This window comes from Sinocyclocheilus anshuiensis, unplaced genomic scaffold (assembly GCF_001515605.1).
Source record: "Sinocyclocheilus anshuiensis isolate Anshui unplaced genomic scaffold, SAMN03320099.WGS_v1.1 scaffold2737, whole genome shotgun sequence".
Classification (NCBI taxonomy): Eukaryota; Metazoa; Chordata; class Actinopteri; order Cypriniformes; family Cyprinidae; genus Sinocyclocheilus; species Sinocyclocheilus anshuiensis.
Window position 1 is genome coordinate 199726 of NW_015551029.1, and position 22168 is coordinate 221893.

Here is a 22168-nt window from a genome sequence, read left to right on the forward strand (position 1 = left end):
CTACGTTAATAAATCATTAGCTCATCCATGAACATGATTTCTGCCCGAGTCCCGTCGGATTGCATCGGCTGTGCGGATGGAGATCACAACTCCCGTGATCCACACTCAGTCACGCCGTCATCAAACTACGCCTTTGTCTCTTTGTTTATTTTGATTACGCGCCCTCTAGTGGTGAAAATTACATATTGTGCCTTTAAGACTGGTTTTGTGGTCCAGTGTCATATATATAATAATTATACACAGTACACACACATATATTATGTAAACAAAAACTTTTATTTTGGATGCGATTAATCGCGATGAATCATTTGACAGCACTAAAAGAAAGAAATATATTACAAACACAGACTCTTTCATGACTCAGAAAATGATAAAAATGTGTCCTCATCTCGTGCATTAGAAGTAGAAGTGGACACTGCATTTATAACTGCATGAGAGGATGATATATGAGCTGTAAGTTTCCCGCTGGCATGTTGCAAGCTTTATTTAACATCACAACTGACAACATATGGAATACTCGCAGTCAGATACGCAAATGATTATATTTTGACGTCACTAAAGGGAAACAACCTGATTTATTAACAAAGTCATGTAAACGCAGCTTACTTGCGTTGTCAGGTTACTGATGTGCATGTAAACAGGGAAAAATTTTAACCCCTTACTCTGTCATTGTTTTGGATAGCCTATTTGTGTATGACCTTTGTCTGCCTTTGGATTACGTTTGTGGTTTACCCCTTCAATAACGACTGCATTTGGATCCTCTACCTTCGTGTCACCATGCAGTTTCATGACAGGTATACTCTCTTAGCTTGGATAGGAAATATTTCTTTATCTGTTTTTCAAAGAATTCTTTGAAAAGTTTACTTTTCACAGATAAAAAAACAAAAAAAAGTTGCCATCAATATCAAATAGCTTTGTGATTTCTTTAATATGTAGTTGCACTTTACTACGGTGGCCGAGAGAGCTCAACGCGCTGCAACTTAAGAAAACACATGCAAATTGAAAAAACACCAGCAAATTAAGAAAACATCTTCATCAGTTTAACAACTCTCGCGCTGCAAATCCTCACAACACATGCAAACGAAGAAACGCGCTGCAAATCCTCACAACACATGCAAACGAAGAAACGCGCTGCAAATCCTCACAACACATGCAAACGAAGAAACGCGCTGCAAATCCTCACAACACATGCAAACGAAGAAACGCGCTGCAAATCCTCCTACGTTAATAAATCATTAGCTCATCCATGAACATGATTTCTGCCCGAGTCCCGTCGGATTGCATCGGCTGTGCGGATGGAGATCACAACTCCCGTGATCCACACTCAGTCACGCCGTCATCAAACTACGCCTTTGTCTCTTTGTTTATTTTGATTACGCGCCCTCTAGTGGTGAAAATTACATATTGTGCCTTTAAGACTGGTTTTGTGGTCCAGTGTCATATATATAATAATTATACACAGTACACACACATATATTATGTAAACAAAAACTTTTATTTTGGATGCGATTAATCGCGATGAATCATTTGACAGCACTAAAAGAAAGAAATATATTACAAACACAGACTCTTTCATGACTCAGAAAATGATAAAAATGTGTCCTCATCTCGTGCATTAGAAGTAGAAGTGGACACTGCATTTATAACTGCATGAGAGGATGATATATGAGCTGTAAGTTTCCCGCTGGCATGTTGCAAGCTTTATTTAACATCACAACTGACAACATATGGAATACTCGCAGTCAGATACGCAAATGATTATATTTTGACGTCACTACAGGGAAATAACCGGATTTATTAATAAAGTCATGTAAACGTGGCTTAGTTGCGTTGTCAGGTTACTGATGTGCATGTAAACGGGGAAAACTGGTTATTTTAATAAGCTGATTTTTGTGAGTTATCAGCTTACTGGTGTGCATGTAAACGTGCTCAGTGTTTGTTCAAACATCTGCGTTGAGTTACTGAAGAGCTCGTTCATCTCAGTGCTGATACATCAAGTTGTTCTCTGGTTGTAGAAGTTATATTATAATTTAATTTGACTTCAAAGCACCTCCCGGTTCACAGACGGGTCGATGATCCAATGCAGACTTGTGACTGTATATACAGTGTTTGATTCATGGGATGTTTCCTCTCTTTGGAATTTAGTGTAAAGAAAACACTTTTTTTTTTACCTTCTGGACTTTGTGCATGATTTGGGCTACAATTTGTCCTCCTTTTTTAGAAGATCTGGGTCTTTTTATTGTTAAGAACTGCTTTTCATGTTGAAACTGACACCAGCGCATATGCACAGAAACAGACGTTAATTATTGCTGCTTTTTCTCTTAAATAATTTATCTCAAAGACCCGGAATGATGAAATTAACATTTATTTATTTATTTTATTATTATTATTATTTTAGTTAAAGTTTTGGTAATTAAGTTTTGTTTGTTTTTGTCATTATTATTATAATTTTTTATTATTATTATTATAAAATTGTTAATATAGTTTTTATTATTTTTTTATTTATTAGTATTTATTTTTTGTTTTCACTTTAATTTTAGTTGTTAAAATTTTGTAATTTTTTTAAAATGTCTATATGGTTCATCTTTATTTAATTATTTATTTAAACTTGTCTAAATAGTTTTTATTATTTTTTATTTATTAGTATTTAATTTTTGTATTTTCTGATTTCACTTTGATTTTAGTTAAAGTTGTAGTAATTTTGTTGTGCTTTTTGTCATTTTTTATTATTTTTAAATATGTCTAGTATTATTATTAGTAGTAGAAGTATTAGTATTATTTATTAATAGGTCTAAAAAAAAACAGAATTATTACAATTAAATAAAAATTCAGTCTTTAAAAAATTTAACTAAATATTTATTTATTTGTTTGTTTATTTATTTATTCACTCATTTCTTTCTTTCTTTCTTTCTTTCTTTCTTTCTTTCTTTCTTTCTTTCTTTCTTTCTTTCTTTCTTTCTTTCTTCACATCACATTTCAAACTAATCCAAAACCTAAACAAGCAATTGAAACAAAATATAAGTAATGAAAACAACATTAAAATAGTTTATAATAAAACTGTAAAATGTTAGAATGGAATTAAACAGTAAAGTCAAATAAAATAAAAGTAAAGAATATGAAAAAATAAATAATGTATGCTATAAATTGTGAAGTATTTGTACATCATAGTAGTATTTCTTGTACTGTCTTTATGTTTTTTGCAGATTTCAGCATTGGCCTCTGTCCCTGAGTATTTCCATTAACACTTTCCCCGCCAGCATTTTTGATGATTTTCACTAAAATTTCATGGCCCCCAGAATATTTTGTTGTATGAATATCTGAACATGCAATACATCAAAGTAAACAAAAAAAATCAGTTTTATTGTATCTTCAAGCAATCTTTTTTATCAACACTTGAATGTTGGTAGGTTTCATTAAAAAAGCAACATTTTGAGCAAAATCGCATTTTTATCAAGTACTACATCTGGATCATATTCAGTTCTATTATCAAAGCAAAGATGCAGTAGATGGCTTCCGTCAACACTCCCAAAGCTTGCACAGGCCTTTATCACTTTCTGGATTGACATTTCACTCGGTAGCATTTGGCAGTTTTCATTTATATGCCGTTAGTGTTGATGATCGCATTATTTTTCATATGCATATGCTTACATATAAGATCGCTCGTTTCTGTGTCTTCCTGGCCTGTGTTTTTGATCGAGTGATTATGGAGACTTAATTCAGGAGATGCGTAATAGCGCCCCCTAGCGTACAACCCGGAAAATTCTGTGTTTGGCGGGGAAAGAGTTAATAAAAAACCTTCAAAATAAAAGCTTATATTGACCTGCTGTCTGTGTTAATATATGAATTTTTCTCTTTGTTTCTCAGATGTTGATGAGTGTTCAGAAAGCCCTCGGATCTGTGGTCCATACAGCATCTGCAACAACCAGCCGGGATCTTTCCGCTGTGAATGTCTGGATGGTTTTCAGTTCGCCGGCGACGGACGGACGTGTGTCGGTAAGAGCCTGTGTTTTAGAGACACGCTCTGAACGCTTCTGAACGGGGTTTGAGTTTGCTGTGATTTAGGGCTGTCAAAAAAAATTTGAATTTCGAATATTCGTCGAAAAAGTCTGTGAGTGTGTGTGTGTGTGTGTGTACTGTGTATATGTGTGTGTGTGTGTGTGTGTGTGTGTGTGTGTGTTTGTGTGTGTGTGTGTCTGTGCCTGTGTGTGTGTGTGTGTGTCTGTGTGTCTGTCTGTGTGTACAGGTATATATGGTTTATGAGGACACAAATGTGTATAATGACATGGGTATGAGGGGAGACTCAAAACGTTTCTAAACTTAAAACGTATTGTTTTACTACTTACACAATTATTTTAAGTTTGTAATGATATTTTTAGTGGGGACAACCCTCAGATGGGGGGGGGTCCTGACCCCCCGTCCCACCCGTGATTTACGCCCCTGACTGATATTATGCCTTTTAAATTCTATTATAATTCGAATATTGATAATATTTAAGTGCAGAATTCGAATTTAGTTCTGTGATTGTGTCCCGTGCAGAGACTGAGCGTCCCGTGGATCACTGTCAGAGAGGAACGCACGACTGCGACGCTCCCGAACGCGCCCGATGCAGCTACACAGGAGACTCGTCTTATATCTGCTTGTGTCTGCCGGGCTTCTCTGGAGACGGACGGGCGTGTCAGGGTAACATCTCACTCACCGCTGAGCGTAAAATACACAGGAAAATGTCTATATGGCTAGTAGCAGTGTTGGGGAGTAACACGGCTACTAGCCTATGTGACCCTGGAGTTTAAAAGTTTAATTTTAGTTTATAGTTTGAGTGTTTTTTTGTAAAAAAAAAGTTAAATTTTTTTTTACTAAACTTGTATTTTTATTTTTTTGCAATAACTAGTAAATGTGCGTTCATTATACATTTTCTTTTTATTCATTTCTATGACTTTTAAAAAGTCTAGAAATCACAATTTTAAAACGATTCTTCCTCATATATCCAGGTTTTCCAATCCTGGTTCTTTAGAGACAAAAACAGAATTAATTTCTTGAATTAAAAATAAGAAATGTTGATTTTGATTTGTTTTAGACTATTTAAAAGCTTGTTTTGTCTTATTTTAAATGATTTCAGATCAATGGTCCTCCTCTATTCTGGTTTAGATGAAGAAACCTTTGAAGACGTTCGTCAAGTCACCTTTATTTCTATAGCGCTTTATACAAAACAGACTGTTTCAAAGCAGCTTCACAGTAATAAACAGAGAAACAACATAATTAGTGATGCAAACTTCATCGAATATGATATAAATTCAAATTCTGCTGTAACTCAGCTCTAAACAGACAATAGTGTGGTTATTCAGTACAGAGAAGCGTCTGTAGATTTAGTCTCGCAGCAGACAGCGGGGCCCCTGGAGACAGGAAGTGCTGTGATCTGGACAGGAAATGCTCGGCACAGCTGTGTGCATAATTTATCACTTCATGACGGCTGATGGTCAGACAGATTGCAGTTGGGTCTCACATATTGAGACGCTCCAGCTGTAAGGAAGGGCTGGTGTGTGTTTGTTCGGCCGTGGGAGAGTGATTCGCTGCAGGGTGGACATACTTCAGTAATAACACGCAGCAGATGTGCATTCCTTCATATAGAGCTGATTCTGTACATATAGAGCTGTTTGCACGTGTAGAACTGAAGTGATTTTCTCACGCAGATACCGATGAGTGCCAGCCGGGCCGTTGCCATAGCGATGCCATCTGCCACAACACCCAGGGCTCCTTCACCTGTCAGTGCCGGCCTGGTTTCCACGGCGACGGCTTCAGCTGCACACCTGGATCCGGTAGGTGTGGTGTGACGCTTATAGGATGCTTTAAAATCAGTGTCAAATTACGTTTTTAACTTCTGCGAGTCTTCTATGAAAACCAGGGCTATTATAATGTTAAGTATAATTCAACCCATAAAAAAAAAAAAAAAATGCATTACATAAAAAAAAATAAACATGAGCTGAAATAAAATCGGATATATTAAAAACTTAAACTTATTTTATTTCAGCAAGTTAAAATACTAAAATAACTAAAACTAAAACTAATAAAAATGAGAAAGACACAACAAAAAATTACTAAAACTAACCTAAATTAAAATGAAAACAGAAAGTATAAAAATAAAACCCAGTTTAATATATATATATATATATGTGAAAAATTATAAAATGCTAAATAAATAAAAAAAGATTAGTAAAACATTATACTAATAAATAATAGAAAATTAATGAAAAATGAATGATTCATAATAACACAAAAAAACATATATTAAGATAATAAATAGCGTCCATTTGGATTTCATGTTGATTTTAATGTTTGTTTACTTTTTTCAGGGCCTTTTATGAATTTTTAAGGATGTATTACTGTCTTAAAAATAAAATTACAAATATAATAATTTACATACTGTATATATCTTTAAACATATATTATTATTATTATTATTATATTAACTATTAAAACTTACAAAAAATAAAAATAAAAAATATATTTTACTCATAAACTAAAACCTAAAACTTAATATAGACTTATTTAAAAAAAAAAAAAAAAAGATAATAATAATGAAAATGGCAAAAACACAGCAAATTACTAAAACTTAAATAAACATAGAAAATATATATAAAAATTCTAATTCAAAATATTAACAAAAACTATAATAGTATCTCAGTGATGAAAATAAGTATATTTTTCTTCAGAATAACATGCACTGATGAAAGTCCACCAGATGCTATGATTTGTTTTATTAAAATAAGTATTAAAAATTATAAAATAATAAAGTATTTAAAAATGTATACTTTTTTTATTAATAACAATTCTATTAAAAATGAATGAATCATTCACAATAAGACCAAACACACATATTTAGATGAAGATTTAAATGAAGTCCATTTGGGTTCAATGTTGACTTTAAAGCACACAAGAATGCTGTTTCTTCATTTTTGTCGTTCAGTGCCTCAGTTTCTCTCTCCCACACTCTTCTCACGGCTGTGAAAGCGTCTGTTCTTCGGCGATGGTCAGATAAGAAGCACTCATTGTAATTTGTCTGAGTGTTTTCCTTCCTCTTCGTCTGGGGTTTTGCTCGGCCTGGTTTACATTATCATATGGCTCTCATACAGAGGAATGTATGCTCTGTTTTATATACTGTACTGATCATCTGGAGCAGCATTAAAGCTCACAGCTCCTTCACACTGACAGTCATGTAATATTCACCTGCTCACTTGTGATTAAAAAAATAGATTGACTCTCAAAACCATGTGCAGGTTATATATAACCACAAAAATTCATATAAAATACAGTTAATTAAGCAAAAATGCTGTAAAATTGTGGAATATTATTGCTATTTAAAATAGCTGTTTTCTATGTGAATATCTGTTAAACTGTAATTTATTTCTGTGATGCATTGCTGAATTACTCCAGTCTTCAGTGTCACATGATCTTCAGAAATCAGTATAATATGCTGATTTATTATCAGTGCTGGAAACTGTATTTTTTCAGGATTCTTTGACGAATAGAAAGTTAAAAAGAAGAGCATTTATTTAAAATAGAAATCTTTTCTAACAATATACACTACCGTTCAAACGTTTGGGGTCAGTAAATTTTTATTATTTCTTTTTCTGAAAGAAATTAAAACGTTTATTCAGCGAGGATGTGTTAAATTGTTAAGAAGTGATAGCACAGATAGCTATATTGTTAGAAAAGATTTATATTTTGAATAAATGCTGTTCTTTTTAACTTTTTATTCATCAAAGAATCCTGAAAAAGTATCTGTTTCCCAAAAAAAAATATTTGTCAGCACAACTGATAATAATTCTAATAATAAATCAGCATATTAGAATGATTTCTGAAGATCATGTGACACTTTATACTGGAGTAATGATGATGGAAATTCAGCTTCGCATCACAGAAATAAATTATATTTTAAAGGATATTAAAATAGAAACCATTATTTTGTATTCTAATAACATTTTACAAGATTACTGTTTTTTTCTGTATTTTTGATCAAATAAATGCAGCCTTGATGAGCAGAAGAGACTTCTTTAAAACACATTACAAGTCTTACTGATCCCAAACTTCTGAGCAGTAGTGTGTATGTATATATACTGATTTTAAAATCAATTTTTTTAGCACAAATTAACTTAGACAATCTTATTGATCTTAAAATTAGGTTTTATTTTCTTTACGCAAAATATATAATTACCGATTTTTTTATTTATTTCATGAAATAACATTTATTAATCACAGATGGCTCATTGAGTTTTCCCGAATCGCTGAACTCTTGCTCTGTTCAGTCGTGTTAAACTGAGGCTCGTACTTCTGCAGATTTCCCCTGCGGCGAATATTTCCCAGCACTTTAGCGAGTCTGTTTCTGTCTGTGAGCGTTTGACAAGCGGGACGTGTTCTCCTAATTTAAGGGCAGTGATAAATAATTACAGCCCGACACATTCGTGCTTGCTTTAAGTGTCACAAGTCCTTCTGTTTGTCTTTCTTTGTGTTCAGAAACGTCTCGTCCTCTCGATGAGGAAATGAGGAGGAACTCTGCATTGTTGCACATTTCTTAAAGGCACAGCAGCCTGTTTAGTTGTAAGTGCTGAGGAGACGGAGGAAAGCAATAGTTAAAAACTACTTTTTAACCATTTTTGGGATAAAGCATGGCTTATATTATAAGTGAACCTCAGGGGGGAAAAAATATTATGTATATGAGTATTCATTCATTCGTTTATTAGAGCCTTTTTAGGATTTTTAAGATTGTAATAATGAAAGTAATCCTGTCCAGATACAATGATTAAAATTCAATAGAGATTTAACCGTAGTTAAAAATCTTCCTGTACAGATACAATTTTAATTTTATAATTGTAATTAGTTATACTGTATATATAATAAAAATAATTATGCATGAATTGAATTCAGCACAACACATGCTGCTGTGTAAATAATGTAGGCCAGGATTTTGAGTAAATGCTAAAAATGATAAAATAATAAATAAGTAAAAATAATAAATAAAAGTTATAATAATAAATAATTAAATAATAATAAAAAATTTAATTGTTCACAATATATTAAGACATTTGTATTTCATGTTGTTGTTAAAGTTTGTTTGTTTGTTTTTATTTATTTATTTTTAAGGCATTTTATGATATGTGATATTATAATGAAAATCATCCTTTCCAGATACAATGATTAAAATAAAATAAAATACAAATAATTTAGCATTAATTGAATTCAGCACAACACATGCTGCTTTTGTAAATAATGTAGGCCAGGATTTTGAGTAAATGTTAAAAATGATAAAATAATAAATAAATAAAAGTTATAATAATAAATAATAAAAATAAATACAAAATTAATTGTTCACAATATATTAAGACACATTTGTATTTCATGTTGTTGTTAAAGTTTGCTAGTTTGTTTTTATTTATTTATTTTTTAGGATATTTAAGACGGTGATATTATAATGAAAATCAAACTTTCCAGATACAATGATTAAAATAAAATAAAATTAAAATAATTTTGCATTAATTAAATTCAGTACAACAATGCTGATTTTGTAAATAATGTTGAAATAATGTGTTTTTTCTTCAGAATATTTTTGGAATGGAATTATTTTTTTAAATGAAAGTAAATATGAAAAATGATAAAATAATAAATATATATAAAAAAAATTATAATAAAAATGAAATAAAAAATTAATCAGACCAAAAACATGTATTAAGATTTTGTGTGTTTATTTATTTGTTTTTATTAAAAAAAAAATCAGATTTTAAGACTGTAATAATGAAATAATGAAAGTAGTCCTGTCCAGATACAATGATTCAAATTCAATTAAAATAATTCTGCATTAATTAAACTGAGCACAGCAAATGCTGCTCTGATTTATACTTACAGTTGTACTTTTTTTGCATTACAGTAATGCAGCCTCCTTACTGTTTTTCCCGACACATTCATAATCATAACTTCTGCCGGTGCGCTGTGGCAAGCTTTATGCATGCGCTTAAGCTCTTATTAGGCTGTGTAGGCAATGAAAGGCTCATTATTATGATTTAAATGGGTTATTAATAAACGTGCAATTAGTCGACTAATGCTTCAAATGAACGACTACAGGTCGACCAGAAGAAACTGTAGTGGAGGGCAGCCCTAATAAAGAGATTTGTGATGATCTGGCGTGTTTGTAACGGTCTGTTTGCTGCAGATGAAGAGCAGACGGCGTGTGAGCGTCACAGAGAAGCAGCTCAGGCCTCGTCCTCTTCCTCGGGCGGATACTTCTTCTTCCGTCCGCATCCGGCCGTCGGTCAGTATGTGCCCAGCTGTGACGCTTACGGTGCTTACGAACCCCTGCAGTGTGACGCCAGCGTGGGTCAGTGCTGGTGCGTCGACTCGTCCGGACAGGAGCTTCCCGGATCCAGAGCCCAACCGAGCAGCAGACCCATGTGTAAGAGCATACACACAGCACCTTTAGATCAGGCTACACTTGCTACATTTTCCACTTTTTCTTTTGAAAATGTGTTACTTTTTTTTTTTATGTGTTACTTTTTTTTTTTTGTTGTTACTTTTTTTTTAAATGTGTTACTTTTTTTTAAATTTGTTACTTTTTTTTTTAAATGTGTTACTTTTTTTAAATAGTTGCAATACTGTTTATAAAATGTATAGCTTGTGAAATTTCAGGAAAAAATAACGTTTTCATACTTAAGTTTATTTTTTGTAATGTGTGAGAACTATTAATGTTAAAGGTTTGGTTTTATTGGTTTTTCACATAAGTGAAAATTTTCAGGTTTTGCACATAAGTCACATAAAAAGGCCTGAATATTGTTGTATTATTAAGGATTTTGTCAGCCAAACCCTTTTTACCTAAACTATTTTATCTTTTTAGTAAATTTAGATTTTTTTATCTTTATTTGTTATGTTTTAATTTTTATGATTTAATTAATTTGTAATAAATGTTTTTTTAAAGATTTGTTTTAGAATTTTAAATTTATTTTAATAAATATATTACAAATATTTTTTATTTTATTTTAATTTGACTTTTTATCATTTAATGCAATTGTTATTTTTGTATTTATTTTTGTTTTATTTAGATTTTTTTATTTGGAAATTTTAAATGATTTTTTTTAGTTTGACATTTAACCCTAACTCTTTTCACAGGTATTGATCACAGTGTGGCTCCGCCTCTCATTGGCCCCACCCCCAGAACTGACATCAGTCCTCTGACTCCTGGAGCAAACCTCTTATTTGCCCAAAGCGGCAAGATCGATCACATCCCGCTGGATGGCAACCGGATGATCAAAGACGAGTCGAGGACCGTTCTGCACGTACCTGTGAGTTAATTTCCGTTAATTACTCTCATTCTGACGAACTTCTCATTTACACTGCTGCTACAACAGCTTCTGTGAGAATGTTAGACACACATAGTGGCCCCAAAACATATTTGTAAACTGAAGTCACACTTAAATTATAAATTGATATTTATTTATTTATTTGTTACATTTTATTTATTTATTTAATTATTTTCATTTATTTATTGCTACATTTTTAATTTTGGCATTCATTTATTTATTTAGATTTTGCTTTATTTTAACCTTTTTTAAATTTTACATTTAAGTAACTAATAATTAAAAAAATTAAAAAGGTTAAAATGTAGCAAAATCTAAATAAATAATTTATTTATTTATTCATTCATTCATTTTATTTAGATACATTTGAACCTTTTTTAATTTTTACATTCATTTAGATTTTGCAAAATTTTAACTTTTTAATTTTTACATTTATTTATTTATTTATTTAATTATTTAGATTTTGCTACATTTTAACACTTTCTAAATTTATTTATATTATGCTACATTTTAACCTTTTTAAATTTTTACGTTCATGTAGATTTTGCCACATTTTACCCTTTTTAATTTTTTTAATTATTTATTAATTTATTTATTCAGTCATTTATATTTTTCTACATTTTAACTTTTTAATTTTTACATTGATTGATTGATTTAATTATTTAGATTTTATTTTATATTTTGCTACATTTAAACCTTGCTAAATTTGATCCTTTTTAATTTTTAAAATTATTAATTGATTAATTGATTAATTGATTTATTCTTTTATATTTTGCTACATTTGAACCTTTTTCGCCATGAAAATAGCCTTATTAGCTGGCATGTTTTTAAATTATAAACAAACAAACAAGCATAAAAAATGAAGTCACACTTAAATTGCACACAAAATATAAAAGCAAGTGTCATTTTTGTAAATAAAGATGCACAAACATTTTACAACAAAATGTTTTTACAGACAGAAGATCGTTGGGTTTGAAATGCTAAAACAATAGATGTTTTGTTGAAGAAAAAGATGGTCAGACATTAATTTTAGTTTCTTGGAGCCACCATATGATGGAAAATTGTTTCTAAATGGATCCAGAAACTGTCAAATTCACTAATTACACATAATCTGCACTGAAATATGACAAAACCTCAATTTACTGCTCTTGTAACCACAGACAGACACGGTCTTCAGTCATGAGTCAGTCTGACACATTCCAGCAGGAAAACTAGTAAACAAGACATGATTTTGCTCGTCTTTGATTGACCGTTATGTGTGGGATGTTTGAGATTCAAACTGAACGCTATAAAAAATATATTTTTTAAAAATTCTACAATTTAAAGGGTTAGTTCATCCAAACATGAAAATTAGCCCATAAATTACTCACCCCCGAGGCATTCTAGGTATATATGACTTTCTTCTTTCAGACGAATCCAGTCGGAGTTATATTAAAAATTGTCTTTCAAAAACGCATCGATTCGCTACAGGAGGCCTTTGTTCACCCCCCGGAGCCGTGTGAGACACTTTTTTTTTATGGATGGGTGATTTTTATTTAACTTCTTTTGGACTGAAGCACTGCAACACCCTCTGAGTGGCATTAAACAGCTTGAAAGATCAAAGACAATTTTTAATATAACTCCGACTGGATTCGTCTGAAAGAAGAAAGTCATATACACCTAGGATGACTTGAGGGTGAGTAATTTATGGGCTAATTTTCATTTTTGGGTGAACTAACCCTTTAACCTTTCTATTTTTAAAATGACTTTTAAAATAATTTAAATTTTGCTACATTTTAAGCTTACTTTTTAAAAATTATTTGCATTTTGCTACATTTTAACCATATTCATTCATTCTTCATATTTTGCTACATTTTAACCTTTATATGTATTTTATGTATTTATTTATAATTATCTATATTTTAACCTTTTAATTTTTTTTACATGTATTTATTTATTTGTATGTAGCTACATTTTTACCTTTTTAATTAATTAATTAATATTTGCTTCATTTTAACCGTTAAAATTTTTTTATTATTTATTTATTAATTTATATTTTGCTTAATTTTAACTGTATGTATTTGTTTCTTTGTTTATTTATTCAGTCATTCATTTATATTTTGCTACATTTGAACCTTTTTTTGCTACATTAACTTAAATTCCTATATATGTATATATATAGCTACATTTTTTAATTTTTAGATTAATTTAATTAATTAATATTTTCTTCATTTAAAACATTTAAAAAAAAAAGTATTAATTTTTTAATTTAACCTATTTATTTATGTACATTTTAACAATTTTTGCCATGAAAATAGCCATGGTAGCTGGCATAGCATTAAATAATCAAACAAACAAGTATGTAAAATGACTTTTTACTGCAAATGAACTTGTGCGAGTGTGAAGTTGGTCTGAATATTTTTGTTCCTTACAGCATCATGTTTCGTGGGCTGTTGCTGCTTCTGTTGTTTTGCTGTTCTGTGTCTCATGCATCTGTTGGTCTTGTGTTGACGTCTGCAGGGTAAAGTGGTGATCGCGCTGGCGTTCGACTGCGTGGAGCAGATGATCTTCTGGTCTGAAATCACTCAGCCCTCCATCAGCAGAGCGAAGCTGCAGGGAGGAGAAACCTCGGTCCTCGTCACTAAAGGTGAGCGACTCTCTAATACTGATTCACAATCACACTACAATACGCTTTCATCAGCTCAACCCCTTTCACCTAATTTTTAGTAAGTCTTTTGTTTTGATTGTTTTTATTTAAAAAAAGATATTTTAATTGTACATTTTTATTATTACTTTTTTAGTGTTTTATTTTGATTGTTATTAAATTATTTATCTTCATTTTACATTTTTACGATTTAATTAGTGGTTAATACATTTTCTACTGTTTTTATTTTTTAATTATTTATTTTAGTTTTACAGTTTTATACTTTTTTATTTGATTTATTTTTAAATTATTTATTTATTATAGTATAACATTTTTATGATATAATTGTTGTAGTGTTTTATTTAGATTGTGTTCTTTTTAATTATGTATTTATTTTAATTTCGCATTTTTATGGTTTAATTTTTAACTAGTGTCTTATTTTGATTGTTTTTATTTAAAAATTATGTTTTTATTACATTTTTTATTGTTTTATAATTTATCGTTTTATTAATTTTAAAGTGTTTTACTTTGAAGTGTTTTTCTTTTAAAATTATTTATTTTAATTTAAAATTTGTATGATTTAATAAATTTTTAGCAATTAATTATTAGATTTCAATCAGCTCATTCATGAACCCCAGCTTGGGAAACCCTGTGATAAATAAAAAATATTAAATAAATGCCACTTGCTTTGATCGTTTATTTAATGTAATGACATTCAAACAAAATGTTACTTCAAAAAATTCTTTGCGACATTTGTTTTGTTTTTTGAAACATATCAAGCTCTAGTTATGGATGTTTCTGTGAGCAGATCTGGGCAGCCCTGAAGGAATCGCCATCGATCACATGTCCAGAAACATGTACTGGACCGACTCCATACTGGACCGCATCGAGGTGTCCAGACTAGACGGCAGTCAGCGCCGCCTCGTCTTTGACAGTGACCTTATCAACCCGCGACCGATCGTCGCTGACCCCGCCTACGGGTACGTGTGCGTTTGATCACGCTGCTCTGAAGAAAACACACACATATGTGACCCTGGAGCACAAAACCAGTCATAAGGGTCAATTTTGTGAAATTGAGGTTCATGCATCATCTGAAAGCTGAATAAATAATCTTTCCATTGATGTATGGTTTGTTATGATAGGACAATATTTGGCCGAGATACAACTATTTGAAAATCTGGAATCTGAGGGTGCAAAAAAATCTAAATATTGAGAAAATCATCTTTAAAGTTGTTCAAATGAAGTTCTTAGCAATGCATATTACTAACCAAAAATTAAGTTTTGATATATTTACGGTAGGACATTTACTAAATATCTTCATGGAACATGATCTTTAATTAACCCTTGCTTTTCTTTGTTTTTTAAGACCTATTTTAGCAGTCAGCATCAAGTGTCATATATATCATTATAAACAGGAGAACTTGAAGTTTCAGTCTAGCTCATTTAAAGTCCCAGTTTTCCCTTTGATTTCTCTTGGAATTAATGAATTTCCAGAATTTTAAGAAAAATGCAAGCAATAATTTGGTGTTTTTTACCGTCTACTCAAACGGAAACTCCTGAAGTTTGGATTGTTTTCTTTAGAAAGTTGTATCTGGGTGTTTTACACTTCCAAATAAAATTTGGTCTACATATAACATTCCCCAAGCAAGTTATAGCTATTTATTACAATATGGTTATAGGCGCTTTTCAGTGAACAATATTTATATATTTAGTCATAAATAAAAATATTTAGCCATATTTAGTTTCCTAACAATATAGATGTGTCCAAAAACATTTAGGGAGTAAAGAAAATGGAAACCGTGTTATATAATAACAAAATATACAGAGTGCAACAGAAAAAAATAGTGCAAATGATCTTTATGAACTATTATTTACATAATATAACAGCCAAATGATTCGATCCGCTGGCTGCACTCTGCGTCAGAATTAATTTTACCGGGACATTGCCTAGCGACATGAATACCTAAATTCCAGTGCTTTATCCGCTATGTACCGCTGTTTCATCCTTGTTGTTGGTTTGTTTTAGGTCAAAGTTTACACTTCCAAATAAAATTTGGTCTACATATAACATTCCCCAAGCAAGTTATAGCTATTTATTACAATATGGTTATAGGCGCTTTTCAGTGAACAATATTTATATATTTAGTCATAAATAAAAATATTTAGCCATATTTAGTTTCCTAACAATATAGATGTGTCCAAAAACATTTAGGGAGTAAAGAAAATGGAAACTGTGTTATATAATAACAAAATGCAGTATAAAAGTGACTTTTTTTTCCCAGAAAAATATATTTTTAATCTGAGTATGAGCAACAAACACAAACAGTGCAGCAAGTTGTCGTGTGCAACAAAAATACAAGCAGTGCAAATGATTCACAAACTAGACACAAAATGGGAGGGAAATATACAGAGTGCAAGAGAAAAAATAGTGCATGAACTATATAAGTATTATTTACATAATATAACAGCCAAATGGATCGATCCGCTGGCTGTACTCTGCGTCAGAGTCGATTTTACCGGGACATAAATTCCAGTGCTTTATCCGATATGTACCGCTGTTGCATCCTTGTTTTTGGTTTGTTTTATTCCAAAGTGCTCTGTCCTGTGTTTTTCTGGGCTTTTTCAGACTCAGAGAGTGCTCTCATGCAAATGTGTTATTTTGTGTTTGTTTACATGCACGCACGACACACTTTACTTTCACTTTGCGTTTGCTCAAATTTCTAAAGAAACATGCTAAATGATGGTTCAAAAGACCAAAACCTATGTTTATTGGTTGAATATGAGACTGTTTGAACCAATCTGGGCGCAGGGGTGGGACTAAGCATCAACAATCGTTCCTGTTTGTCTCAGAGGAACGAAATGCATTGGTTTCTTCTGACGAATCAATGTTGTCAAAATGTGATCACGAACGCTACGGAGCCACTGAATATCCAAATCTCTGCTTTACAACACTTTTTAAAGCATTCAGATAGGATTAGCGGTTCAAAGGTTAATAAAGCAATAAGCCCCGTGAAGACGTGGTTTACAGTGAATTTATAACAGCTAAGGGGCGTTGTTTGGCACAATGCGAAGCGGAGGGGCTTGGGGCTTATTGCTTTATTAGTCACCTTTAAAAGATGACACTTGATTTAAACTTTAACTCATTTACATTCAAATATAAATACTCTACATTAAATCAAAGTTTAAATTATAACAGTTTCAAAATAGGCTACATTGGGAACACTACTGTAACAATAAGGAATTCTTGACGACGAGCTGTTGAATTATTAAATAATAATAATCAGAATCAAGGACTGGAACTATCTGTTTTATAATAAACATTTAAGAACAATAGTTATTTTTAGCCGTGGTCGGCTGTCTCGGTCTTTAACGGTTAATATCCTAATGATTTTTGGCATAAAAGAAAAATGTATTATTTTGATCCATACAATGTATTTTTGGCTATTGCTACAAATATACCCCAGCGACTTAAGACTGCTTTTGTGCTGCAGGTCACATATATGACACGTCTCTGTTCTCCAGATACCTGTACTGGTCCGACTGGAACCGAGACGGGCCCAAGATCGAGCGCTCCGGTTTGGACGGCAGCGACAGGACAGTGCTGGTGCAGGACGGGCTGGGGCTGCCCAACGCTCTGACCTTTGACCCCCAGAGCAGGCAGCTCTGCTGGGCGGACGCAGGTCATAAATCATGATTCACGTTTGGTTATTATTGTTGAAAGATGATGATGAGTTATAATAACATCACTGATAAATCATTCACAATCAGGCCAGAAGCATGACTTTTCTGTTGCAGTGCATAAAAGCATTTTATTTTTATATGATTTGTTTATTTAAATGTTACCCTATTCAATGGTTTAATTCATTTTTAGTAAGTGTTTTATTTTGATTGTTTTTATTTTTAAATTATTTATTTAAATAATTTGTTTATTTTATTTATTTTAGTATTTTACTTTTATATTGATTTATTTATGTAAATTTTATATTTATGATTTAATTCATTTTAGTGTTTTATTTGGATTTTTTATTTATTTATTATTTATTCATTTTAAATGTAAATTTTTGATGATTTAATTATTTTTAGTAAGTGCTTTATTTTGATATTTTTTAAAGTAATTTATTCATTTTAATTCCAAATGTTCTATTAGATTTTTAATGAGTTAATTTTTATTTATTTTAATTTGACATTTTTGTGATTTTATTCATTTTATATTTATGATTTAATTCATTTTAGTAAGTGTTTTATTTTGATTTTTTAAAAATGATTTATTAATTTTAAATGTACATTTTTGGATAATTTAATTATTTTTAGTAAGTGCTTTATTTGGATAATTTTTTTAAATGATTTATTTATTTTAATTCCAAATTTTCTATTAGATTTTTAATGAGTTATTAATTTTTATTTATTTTAATTTGACATTTTATGATTTTATTAATTTTTTGTAAGTGTTTCATTTTAATTATATATTTATTTTAATATCACATTTTTATGATTTAATTAATTTTAGAAAGGGTTTATTTTGATTATGTTTATTTTTAAATAATTTATTTTAATTTAACATTTTTTTATGACATTTTAACAGTTTTTATTTTGGTTGTTTTTTTAATTCTTTATTTTATTTGGGCATTTTATGGTTTTAAGTGTTTTATTTTGACAATTATTCATTTATTTTAATTTGACGGTTTTATGACTCTATGATGCAGGTCAGCTTCATATTTATTTAGCAACATAAATCATCAAGCACTTTTAATACAGTAGTGGCTATTGTTGTTGAAAGATTATGAAGGTATTCTCTTTCTTTATAATAACATCACTGATGAATCATTCACAATCAGGCCAGAAGCATGACTTTTCTTTTGCATTCTTCTCTCTGTTGAATCCTGGTAATGTGTGTGTGTGTGTGTGTGTTTCAGGAACCCGTCAGGTGGAGTGTGTCGATCCGTTCTCTCGTCTCAGGAGGAAACTGACCGAAGGGATTCAGTATCCGTTCGCCGTCGTGTCTTACGGCAGAAACCTCTACTACACCGACTGGAGAAGGTACGGCACGTTTGGTGTTACTTCAGAGCCGTCTGATTTGCAAACAAATGACTCTCATGAACCAGTTCTTATAATGAATCGATTCAAACGAATCAGAATGAATCAGTCTAAAGAATCACTGAGTGGTTTCTGAATTAACATCTGACTCAGTGATTGGATGTTTATATGACAACGTGTAGTTAAATATGGACATTCACAAAAAAGGTTTATTGTAATAAATGATTTTAATTAGACATTAAAACATTCAAATATATTACTACAATAAACAGGTTTTTCTCCCTGACTGCAAAATCTGGATTTCTATGTTGGACTTAAATTCAGATTTGACCAGCTTCACACCTCTTCACACAGATCTTGGAAATGTGTGTTAGTTAGTGATTCATTTTAATTTGACGTTTTTGATTAAATTAATTTTTAGTAAGTATCTTGCTTTGATTTGTTTTTATTTTTAAATGATTTATTTTCATTTAAAATATTTCTGATTTAATTTTTAATAAGAGTTTTATTTTGATTGTATTCATTTAAAAGTGATTATATAATATTATATTATATATATATATATATATATATTATGATTTATATAAACGTTTTTATTGTTTTTATTTTTAAAAGATTTGTTTGTTTTCATTTTACGAAGTTAGTTGTTGGTTAGTGTTTTATTTTTATTTTTATTTTATTTTTATTTTACATTTTTCATCATTTAATTTGATAACTTACAATCAAATTTTTATTTAAAAAAAATATATATATTTTACATTTTAATTAGTTATTTGTTATTTAGTTAGTTGCTTGTTTTTATTTTTATGATTGATTTATTTTAATTGAAAATTTTTTACTTCATGTTTAGTAAGTGTTTTATTTTAAATAATTTATTTAAATTTTTATTTTACAATTATTTATTTATTTGATTTGTCACTAGGGAAGCAGTGGTTGCTATGGACCGTCATGATGGGATGGAGGTGGAGGAGTTTCTTCCTCAGAGACGTTCACGTACATACGTTTACTTTTCACAATTCTGACTTTTTTATTGGAATTCAGAGTTTTCTTTCGCATTTCTGACTTTATCGAAATTCTGAGTTTACTTTTTGCAATTTTAAATTTCTTTTATCAGAATTCAGAGTTTACTTTTCACCATTTTGACTTTTTTATTGTAATTTGGAGTTAACTTTTCGCGATTTTGACTTTTCTCCCCCTCAGAATTCTGAGTTTATATCATGCAATTCTGTTTTTGTTTTGTTTCCGACATTAAAATGATAATTGCGACTTTTTAGCTCAATTTTTACTTTGTTTTGTGAGTTTATATCTTGCAGTTCTGACTTTTTTATCGGAATCCTGAGTTTCCATCTCGCAATTCTTTTTTTCCCACCACAGAATAAAAAATATTAAAAAGGCAGCTGCGACTTTTTTCTCAAAATTGCGAATGTATAGCTCACAATTCTGAGTTTATAATTTGCAATTCTTAGAAATATTTATATTTCAGAACTGTGAGATAACAAAAATCATAGTAACCTTTAGTTTTTAATCTACAGTATATGGCAGAAACAAGCTTCCATAGTTCTCCATAATTTCTACTGCACATTTATATTTTTCGATGTATTTTACTTTTCGCATGAAAAATTCTATATTGCATCTCTACTGTTAACCTTTTTTAAAGCAGGTAAAATATGAAATATGTATAATATCAGCAATTATATTGATAATTGTTAATAAAAAATATCAGTTGTCTGTATTAGTGTTTAACCGTCATAACATTTAGATTTTTATTTATATAATGTTTATATATATATAATGTCAAATGAATGAAATGAAACAATATTTAAACACATATGCATTTATAAGGCTGTTTATCATTTTAAATGTCTGTATTGGTGCATCCCTACTAAAACCACTTGAAAACATGAACCTGAATCCATCTTCACAGTTTAGCTGATAGTTAGATAAATAAATATAATTTTTTATTGTAGCTGTCCTTCAGCTCTTGGGCTGCTGGGATACATTTATACTATGTGTGAGGGGAGGGTTGCATTCTGGGAATCATTCTGATTTAGGTAAAATATTACTTACAATTATATTTTAATCTGACTTTTAAAATGCCAGATGAAGATTTTCTTTTTGTTTATTGTAAATATCAAAACTACATCATCTTTATGGGCACTGTATTTCCTCTCTGGTGCTCGGGGCCCGTTTTCGGCCGTTTTATGTGACGTTTACACTCAGACAGTCCATCTGGACAAGAGCCTCCTATGGGAAATCACACGATTTGTTTACACACTGCATGATGGGAAGGCGGGCCGCTGTGGAAACAGCTGGACAGAGGAAGAAGGAAGAGAGAGACTGTGTTTTGTACAGCTGTTCAATTAAAACACATTTTTTAAGAGGTTCGAGTTTGTTGTGTTTAATTCCTCCAGTCACATTCTTCAAATCAGACTCGCATGGAAACATGAGAAATTGGCCTTTTAACATAAAAAATGCAACTTACAGGTGGATCTGATAGCTATGTTTATTTTTTGGCAAGTTTCTGTGCATTTCAGACATTTTAACAAACAGGTTGGATGATCTGTGATTCCTGCTTTACATTTTCAGACACCAGCAGATGTTTGACTTCACGCAGAGCTCTAAATGATACGGTCTGTGGTACACACATGGGGCTATACGAGTTCACATAAGACATTTGGAAACGATTCATATGGTACAATAATAAATCAAGTATGTAAAAGACTGATTCTTTTTATTATTTTTAGTGTTTAAAGCTACACTATGTAATCAGAATCAGAATCTTTATTGTCATTATACATAAAGTACAAGGAAATTATGTGCAATCCTATTTCAGTGCAAAAATAAGGTTTACAGTTAAAACAACCACTAAAATAAATAAATAAATAAATAAAAGACCAATAGGCCAATGTGTATATATGTAAGCAAACATATACACACACATACACGCACATGTATGTAAAAAGAATAAAATATACTGTATATATATATACAGTATATATATATACTTTAAGCATCAATATAAACTACAGTAACTGGCGGAGGAAGATTGTTTTGGTCGTCACGTGAGTTGTGCTTCGGCTCCGGCGCGGATGAATCTGATTGAGGCGCCGCGCCGCTGTGATCATGATTACTGATAATAATCATTTATCAGCACGAATTTCACAAACGACATTAA

The 22168-nt window shown here is 30.8% G+C and overlaps 1 protein-coding gene across 1 annotated transcript in view; it reads left to right on the plus strand.

The window, feature by feature from the left end:
- The window catches only part of LOC107661162 (nidogen-1-like), a 51827-nt gene that overhangs the window by 27935 nt on the left and 1724 nt on the right, over positions 1 to 22168 (plus strand). Inside the window, exons 10-19 of the mRNA XM_016450630.1 lie at positions 3865 to 3993; positions 4537 to 4680; positions 5688 to 5813; positions 10199 to 10438; positions 11149 to 11321; positions 13836 to 13962; positions 14768 to 14939; positions 17482 to 17639; positions 18873 to 18996; positions 19916 to 19986. Coding sequence (XP_016306116.1) covers positions 3865 to 3993; positions 4537 to 4680; positions 5688 to 5813; positions 10199 to 10438; positions 11149 to 11321; positions 13836 to 13962; positions 14768 to 14939; positions 17482 to 17639; positions 18873 to 18996; positions 19916 to 19986 — 1464 coding nt within the window. The remainder of the gene's footprint in view (positions 1 to 3864; positions 3994 to 4536; positions 4681 to 5687; positions 5814 to 10198; positions 10439 to 11148; positions 11322 to 13835; positions 13963 to 14767; positions 14940 to 17481; positions 17640 to 18872; positions 18997 to 19915; positions 19987 to 22168) is intronic.